The sequence below is a fragment of the Phycodurus eques genome, chromosome 11 (assembly GCF_024500275.1).
Source record: "Phycodurus eques isolate BA_2022a chromosome 11, UOR_Pequ_1.1, whole genome shotgun sequence".
NCBI classification, from domain to species: domain Eukaryota; kingdom Metazoa; phylum Chordata; class Actinopteri; order Syngnathiformes; family Syngnathidae; genus Phycodurus; species Phycodurus eques.
The window spans coordinates 20,991,227-21,000,141 of record NC_084535.1 but is presented as its reverse complement, the minus strand read 5'-3'; the positions used below and the strand labels follow the sequence as shown (position 1 = coordinate 21,000,141).

At 39.6% G+C, this 8,915-nt stretch overlaps 1 protein-coding gene across 1 annotated transcript in view; it reads right to left on the bottom strand.

Moving 5' to 3' along the window:
* Positions 1 to 715: 715 nt before the first annotated feature.
* Positions 716 to 8,915, bottom strand: part of b3gat2 (beta-1,3-glucuronyltransferase 2 (glucuronosyltransferase S)) — a 44,043-nt gene continuing 35,843 nt past the window's right edge. Inside the window, exon 4 of the mRNA XM_061690320.1 lies at positions 716 to 1,186. Coding sequence (XP_061546304.1) covers positions 1,100 to 1,186 — 87 coding nt within the window. The 3' untranslated portion in view covers positions 716 to 1,099. The remainder of the gene's footprint in view (positions 1,187 to 8,915) is intronic.

The window sequence follows — 8,915 nt, the reverse complement described above, 5'->3', positions numbered from 1 at the left end:
AAGATATGAGTATTGAATACTTCCCTTCTTGCTGCTTTGTAAAGCAGTCATATGTGTATATTCCATGACCTCTTCAGGGGACCCTCAAGGCTCATTGCATGCACCACTTTACTTTGCAATTTACAGAATTCCTACCTGAAATCATCCTCTGCCTTTGCTTCCATTACTAGAAAACGCGTCTCCCCTCTGATTAGGGGTGGGTATTTGACATTTCACATCCTTCACTGACAATCTCTCAGAATGTTCTGACTCCTATTCCAGTGTTGCATTTAGCAAAGTAATGTTGCCCAGTAGAGTGTACTGTACTTGAATTCAACTTCTCAACGTTGTACTATGTTCTTCTTGGTCGTAAACTAGTTGAGCCTGAATCCAGAGTATAAATACTGAATGGCATTTTGCTTTAATTGCTTCAAGATGCAAATTAACTGATCAACTGATCTTATCACTTTATGGTCCTCTTCCTAAACATGTTTTGTGTCTTGGTTGGTACAGATGACGAAACTCACATTTATCAAATAGAACTAAAAGAGAATTCATTCAGATCTTTGATGATCATTAACTCGGAATATTACAGTAGTCATGTCAGACAATGTTGGCACGTACTTTTAAACAGACCACAAGTCTCGATTGTTTAGGGTTACATCACAGTATTACACATCTCAAGTCATGCTTAAATCACCAAAAAAAAAATCACATTTGGACTTAAACACAATGCTGATTTTTTATTTTTATTTTTTATTTTACAACCAAGTAGGGAAGAAATGTACAGTTTGCATGTTTTTGTTTGCAGTCATTGGTGGTGTTTCAAATTTTCCATTGCTGCTCTTTAATGGACAGGTGATCAGTCTGTGACCAAGGTCACCTGGGATTGACTCCAGCCCCCTCTGTCAACCCTGAAGTGTCCTTCAGGCGTTGAAAGTAGATAGTTGGACATTGTTCAGTGCTGCCCGACTCTCACTGTTCATGTTGACAGTTCTCGACTGATGCACTTCCACAGTGTTAGGTTGTTATTTATTGGGGAGAACGAGCATTATGCTGCCAGCCATGTGGTCATAATCCAGAAGCCCATTCTGGTTTTAAATACACTTCTCTTCATATCTCACACCTCAATGACAACTGTGTCCTTAGGATGTTTAGACTCATTTCCAAGGTGTGGTTTCTCAGTGCGCGTATGCCAAACCAGCACCTGGGGGAAAAAAGGTAACAAAAAAGCAGTTGAATTACTAAAAAAAAAAAACAACAACAAAAAATCACGTTTGAATGCAGATGACATATTATTATAAAACTACAGTATATAGTTAGCAGTGGCCTGACATCTGTTGCCAGTTTTATTTTATTTTTTTGCACCCTTATTCAAAAATGACATTTTTCCCCTCGAAGTTTCAACATAACACCTGACATTTTTTGGGGGGAATTTTTTTTTTTTTTTTTTTAAACACACCCACATGGACATAGGCCTTTGCTCAACACTCGACTGATGCACTTTTGGTACAATTACAGCCTCAAATATTTTGGAATATGATGACACTACTAGCGTGGCACACCTGTCTTTGGGTAGTTTCACATTTCTCTTTGCAGCACCTCTCATGCCCTATCAGGTTGGTTAAATACAATATTAGACAGTGGACACTTGACTGTTTTAGCAGAAACAATTTGAAGTTCAACCTAAAAACTTGAGGGAAAAAGGGCTCAAAGGGTAAAAAGTATGAGTCCCAGCACCCAGCAATTACTTTTCATTGTTTATCATGTTTTTCTTATAATTTTGTGAGAGAGAGAAAAAAAATTGTGGGTATATGTTTCCACAAAAATATCAGTGATAATAAACCTTAGAGGGAAATGTAAATGACTATATACAAAAAAGTACTTATTGTAGGAAGTACTCATCAAAAGGTAAGGTTCTCGACATGCTTTTGTTTTTTAAATTATATGTGTGTAACTTGTTTTTGAATTTACATTACAATTAAGTATCCTAAAATTCACAAAAAAACACCTGTATAGCATTTAGAAGTTTGATAGTGTCACCAAATTCTGGCTGGATTTAAGTTACACATTTTTTTTTTTTTTTTTTTTTTTTTTTAACTCCCCGTGTGGCCCAGTTTGGATTTCCATTCCATCCATTTTGCGTACCACTTATCCTGTTGTGGGGAGCTGAAGCCGTTCCCCAGTGACTGTGTGAAATGCTGATTATTATGCCATGCACTGGTCGCCACTCCATCGCAGGGGACATATGGGGACAGACCTTTCACACTCATATTCACACAATCACTGAATGGGAATTGAATCTTTGCTTCCTGCATGCAGGCGGATGAACTGTTTCCCAACCAGTGACCCAGTTTGGATATTTGTTCTTAGAAGACGACTCCATATAGCTTGCCTTCACCTGCGCTTTGCCGGGTCAAAATAAGATGTGGATCAAATATCTGCTTGAGTGACTGCAGTGGGTGCATCTAAATGTGCCAGTGCTCCCGAAGCACCCAACTGCTAGTCTGAAATTAGGATTTGGGGAGAATTAACTACTACTACATTTCCCTTCAAAATGTTTTTCGGCGAGCGCTGCACTCATATTCCATTGTGTTTTGCTTCTTGCTGGTGCACGTGCCAGGAGGGATTCTCCATTCTGACACATCACGAAATGTCTCCAAGCAAAAACAACACCCATCGCTGCAGCTCTTTTACACATTTTGCAGTCAATGTTACAACGATAATGGTGAGAAAACACTTTGACACCTGCAAAGATTGATGCTTTCAACGAGAGCACCTAGTCATTATATTAGCACCCCATTTATTTATTATCTCCCTAAAGCTAATTAACTTATAATTGCGATGTGTATGACATTTGCGACTCCAAAGCAACACTTTGTACTCGGAGGTTCACAGGGGGTTGATTTACAGCAGGCTGCAAATACCACAAGTGTGTGTGGTGGCTTCTTCACTTGGAATATGTCACTTCCTACCCACTGTGCCACTAATTGGCCCACTTTGCATACGTAACGAGACTAATGCAACATCCACTAAGAACTGTGCCAAGAGCTGTGGCGACTGTGTGTGTGCGCGTGTGTGTATGTTCGTGCGTTTGTGTCCACCTGCACTCAGAGTGACCTTTGTGTTGCCCTGGAATATCCTGCTCCTTTTTTCACATTTGGCACTGGCTGACTTTTTCTCCTATGGCTTTGCGTGCTCTCGCTTTTCTTTTCCTTTTTTAAATTCTCTTCTTTCCCTGAGGCAACTTGGAGACAAAAAGCTTTACCTGGGTGGTTTCTTCCCTTTAATAGCATCCAGATAGGAAGGAAAAAAAGACTTCTCCTCATCAGAATTAGAAGTTTGTGAAGACAAAAAAAACTGGGAAATTACCAAAATAACTGAAAAGTATCAATGTAATGGAATTTCTTAAGTCACGGGTGTCAAAGCCATTTTTGTCATCGTAGTTATGACTTCCCTCGGAGGGCCGCTACGACTGTGAACCCATACTAATGAAAGATTACCTCATATACTGTAATTACATACAGTATACACAACACATTGATGAATAACCAGTTTTGAAAAACTTGTTTTTCGACTATTGCATTTCTTTTCAAAGGGGGATCGGTAACCAAAAAAAAATGCTTGCAAATATCTCAATGGTATTACACCAGAACACTTTGAGCAATTTTGATTTGCTTTCGCGGGCCACATACAATGATGTGGCAGGCCGGATTTGGCCCCCGGGCTACCAGTTTGACACCTGTGTCTTATTTGATTAGTCGTACCCAAAATGTGTCGTACCCAAATTTTGTCAAAGAGGCAGATACACACATTGACAAGCAGCCTGTGGCTTCTTTTTTTATGTATAGCTATTATGAACAACAGAGCTAGTTTATAATTAGCTTGTCTGTTTTCCTCTTAATTGACCAAGTACTACTTATGTTCAGTATTTTACAAGCCACTAAGCTAGAAGAGAGCAATCTTCCAAACAGTATGGCTAAATACTGCAGGTGAGTGCTATTGTTCATCAAATGTCTGTCACCACTGATCATTTGTGAGCATTGTGTTAGCATAAAATAACACATTGGGATTATAAACGTCTCCAATTTGTTTACAAACGTATACAAGGTGCATCAGAATTGTGGAATTACATAATTTATCTTATTTCTACTTACATGTCTTGCACCCCCCCTCCAAAAAAAGCCAAAAGCAACACGAGTCCTCCTGCAATAAATCTAATAAACAAATGGATCAAACGGCATACAATCGATATGTATATATAAAACTAACCACATCTGCTGCTTGCCACAGATGCATTAAGTCTACAATAATCGAATAAAACACAATTTATCAAAAGCCCGAAAGGCTTTCGGGCTTTTGATCATGGTCACCTTTAATCAACTTCCAAGTGTTGAGCTCATTGCACATACAGTATTGGGCTCTGTTTTCATAGACGACGCGTTTTGCAGTGGGGCACAGATTCTGGCGTGTCCTTATTTGCGTGCAAGCGGAAGGCTCGCTGGGTGTTTTTGCCAATTTAGCAGATCAGTCTACGCCAACATGACCTTTGACATGCGCCCGGCGCAGTGATAATTTGGTGCCAGAAGGTCGGTTTAAAATAAAAATCTTGGTGCAGCTGACTTAACGCAATTTTGGGTCATTTTGATCAGGGCACAGGCAAATCTGACGTCTGTGGGGATAGAAACATGATGCATAGATCGATGCGTATCTAGGTTTATCACCTGCTCATTCTGTATTTAATAAGGGTACCCGCTCACATTGTCTGTTGCCACACCGGCCATGATCAGTAACAAAGCTCCAGTCACACGCCGATTGCATTGTTCTCGTCCGCACAGAGATGCTTCCACGAGAGACTGCGAGTGCGCCACATTCAAAGGGATCGAACATCGATCGATCGAAACGGGCTGTGCTCGCTCCCACGGCGGCACAGATCCAGCCTCTTTTAAATACGCTGGCTTACCAGAACCCGGTCTAACCCGCCGCTGTGCGGGTTGACGCCGCCCGCCGTCGCCGGTCATGAAAATACAACCCGTATTCTGGGGTTCAGACGCTTGTACCAAAAAACACTGAGTAACACGGACCATTTGACGAGAAGAATCGGATGTGTTTGACTGTGAACACAACCCGAGGCTAATTAATGGACTGAGTGCTGTCATATTGTGACTGGAATGAGCCTTTACTGAGTGAGTCATGATGTCGATCCGTGACATATTTCTTCATTCTCAAATGAATCTCATAACTTCAACCCAGCCAGTGAAATGACTGATGATGTCACAGCCTGTTAAAGGCCAGCATTCATATCAGCCCCATTAAAGGTAATGGGGCTGATAATTGCGGTGATAGTTTCAACACAGAGCTGTCAGCCGCAGCTGCAGCTGCAGCAGCGGTCGACTGGAAATGATGAGCCAGCAGGTCTGAATCTTTATCCTGTTCCCTGCAGGAGACTTTAACCAATAATCCTCGAGGGCGATACTGCAATGCCACACACAAACACACGTACGCACTCTCTATAAGGACAAATAGTTTCAATTGTGGTGCTTTCATCGCCACATAAAATAAAAACTACTGCTGCATTTTTATTTTATTTTTTACAATGGACTTAAGTTGGATCTGGCCTGAGGTTTTAAACGTTTCAACACGCTTGAAAGCACTCATAGATGATTCAATATTCATTATTCTCCACATCATGACATCACAGGACTCGGAAGCGACATAAAAACGTGTCTGTGTGTGGGGGGGCGGGCGGGGTTTTCTCTGACCTTTGCTACCCAGCTATTCAATGGTTCATACGTACATTAAGCCTATATTAATGCAAAACCAGATCACAAAGAATGCCATTATCATTCAATTGGCACAAGATGCATTGCGAAAAGAGGAAAATGTAAATTATGCAGCCAAAATCTGGGACTGAGAGACCAGTGTCTGATGGTAGAAAATGGAATCATCACATGGTTACCAATGTAGTGAGAGCAATAGATGAAAATCTACTTTTGGGTGGCTACCAGCTTTCCCGACAATCATACGTCAGTTATGACCTTGGCCAATCAAAGCACAAATAGTTATTATGCGTTTATAATTTAAGACCGACACACAACCAAACTAATTCGAGCGTTGTGAATATTCACTTTGAATGGCAACATAATCAAAAACAGGTACAATTCTGAATATGGTTATCACTCTGTAAAAAAGTAATACTCTATATAAGGGGTGTCAAACATACGGCCCACAGGCCAGAACCGGCCCGTCAGGGGGTCCAATCCGGCCCGTGGGGATGGAGAACACGTTCACTGCTATTTTTCAATAAAAGTAAAGGGGTTTTTTTGCTAATTTTGTCCACTGGAGGGTGCACTGCCAACACTTAAATGACATTGATGCCAAGGTTCAGGAGCACACAAATGTAAAATGGTGTGCCATGGTCACACTACAATTGTGTTGAAATAAATACCTCCTGTAGAAATGTTTTAAGACATTGAATATTACATAATTTCAGTCAAAAGCTCCACTTATAACGAGGTTGGTTTGTTGGAACATTTTCTTTTTTTTTTTTTTTCCCGATGCACTTCAATTTTTATGTCTACATTTACAAAGGACGCATAACTGAATGGTGCACGCTCACTGATACATAATACTGTTGAAATAAATGTTTGGTTAAAAATTTCATGATTTGCAACAAAATTTGCAACAAGGTAATGAATAAATATATGAATATCTTCCGAAAATGACTTACTATATTATATAATCTAATTATTAAGTCATGTTAATTACTAGAACAATGGGGAATTTTTTTCACTGAGTACTTTCTTACTCAAGGACTACTTTTTACTTTTACTTGAGTCATATACAGTAATTCTAACGTAACAGTACTCTGACTTGAGGAGAATATCTGGCGACTCTACCCACCTCGGTTTGTGTGTAGATTCTTAGTTATCCAGGTCACGGTAAACGGCACGTGTTGAAATAAGGCGACTGGACTTTTCCTTATTGTTGAATTTGTTGTCTTTTTTTTTTTTTTTTTTTTTTTTTTTACAAAAATGCTCAAAAATGACATAGCAATTACACTCTTAGGTATTTTTACACAGCTTTTCACATGATGTCAAAATGAAATTTCATATTTTTTTCACTTGAGTTAGTAAATTGTTAATTTCTCATCTGTTACTTAATTTTTTCAAAGTGTCACATGTGTATTTGCGTGTTCCTACCAATTCTGTCTTATTACGGGCTTTTTTTTTTCTTTCAAAAAAAATTCAGACCTTACTAAGCCATTACAATATATGAAATGCTATTATGCCTATTCATAAGCTACAGTAACAAATGTGAGAGTTGAGTTAAAATAAACTCAACAGCAAGAATCAATATTATCTTTAAAAAAAAAGTGCAACTGGCATTTTAAAAAAAACAAAACATGAAAAAAAATAAATGTATTGAGACAAAAATGTACCCAAATAAACAACCAACTACATGTTATTTGTTTTTTTTTAATTAATGATAGTTTATAAAAGGATCATTTGATGAATAAATATTGTTTATTATGTGACATGAAAGTAACTTGAAATGTGAACCTTTGTTTCATTGGAGTAGCTGCAAGTTTGCAATGCATTTTTGGTCTACATTTCATTTCCTTCGGTAAACATCACAATTGCCAACACTGCCAAAACAACAGGGGGGGGGGGGGACAAATAAGTAAAATCTGTTTAGCCTGGAAACAGTGGACTGTAATACTTTTAGTTGATGATTCCCTTGGAAGCGGGTAATAGAATCCATTTCTCAGCAGGTCTTTGAAGGCACCTCTGTGATGGTTGTCAAGAGGATGAGTGGCTTCATAAAACCAAGTGCCAAAAGGGGCTGCGGTGATTTAAGATGAACAGCATCGATCTAAGCTGTCTACGCAAGGAACTACAATTGACTGCGTCACATAAAACCGTTTCCAGTCTATTCAAGCTGCGTGTCTAAGTTTAGAACAGGCCACCGGCTTTAAGCATGACTCATGCTGTCAATACAGTAGTGGGGAGAAAATATCCACTGCAAGTTAATGACATTTCTTTCTTTTTTTTTGTCTCTCCTTCACACACACATACGCACACACATGCACACGGACGGATGGATAGATAGCTTGATAGGAGATTAGGGAGAAAAAAGGTCATTGAGTTGAAAGCAGAAGCATACATACACGATGCAGTATAAAATGTCCGTATAAATTGAAATCAGACTTAACTTTTCCTGTTTTAGGCCAGTTAGGATTAGCAAAATTATCTACAGTTGCTAAATGCCAGAATAATGAGACAAGGATTTTTTGGGGGGCTATTTTTCATCAAAGTCAGACGTTTACATACATTTCAGTCGTATTTAGAACCGCCGCCTTTAAACATTGTGACTTGGGTCAAACCTTTTGGATATCCTTCCACAAGCTTCTCAGTTGCCAGGAATTTTGTCCCGTTCTGTCAGGAAGGACAGAACTGGTGTAACTGAGCCAAGTTTGTAGGCCACCTTGCCCATAAATTGTTTTTCAGGTCAGCCCATAAATTTGCAGTGGGATTAAGATCAGGGCTTTACTTCTACTTCTTCTACTTATCCTGAAGTCACTTTGTAGCCAGTTTGGCAGTGTGCTTTGGAACATTGTCCATTTGGAAGACCCATTTGCGCCCAAGCTTGAACTTCCTGGCTGATGTCTTGAGCTGTTGTTTTAGTATTTCCACAAAATGTTCTTTTCTCATGCCGCCGTCTATTTTGTCCCTCCTGTAGCAAAACGAACCCCACAACATGATGCTGCCGCTCCTGTATTTCAAATGAGTTATGGTGTGCTCAGCCTTGCAAGCTTTTTCCTCCGAACCTAGCAATGCGCATTATGGCCGTTCAATTTTGAGTTCCGTCAGACCGCAGGACATGTCTCCGAAAATTAAGGTCTTTGGTAATCTGCCTCCTTTATGTTTCTTTTG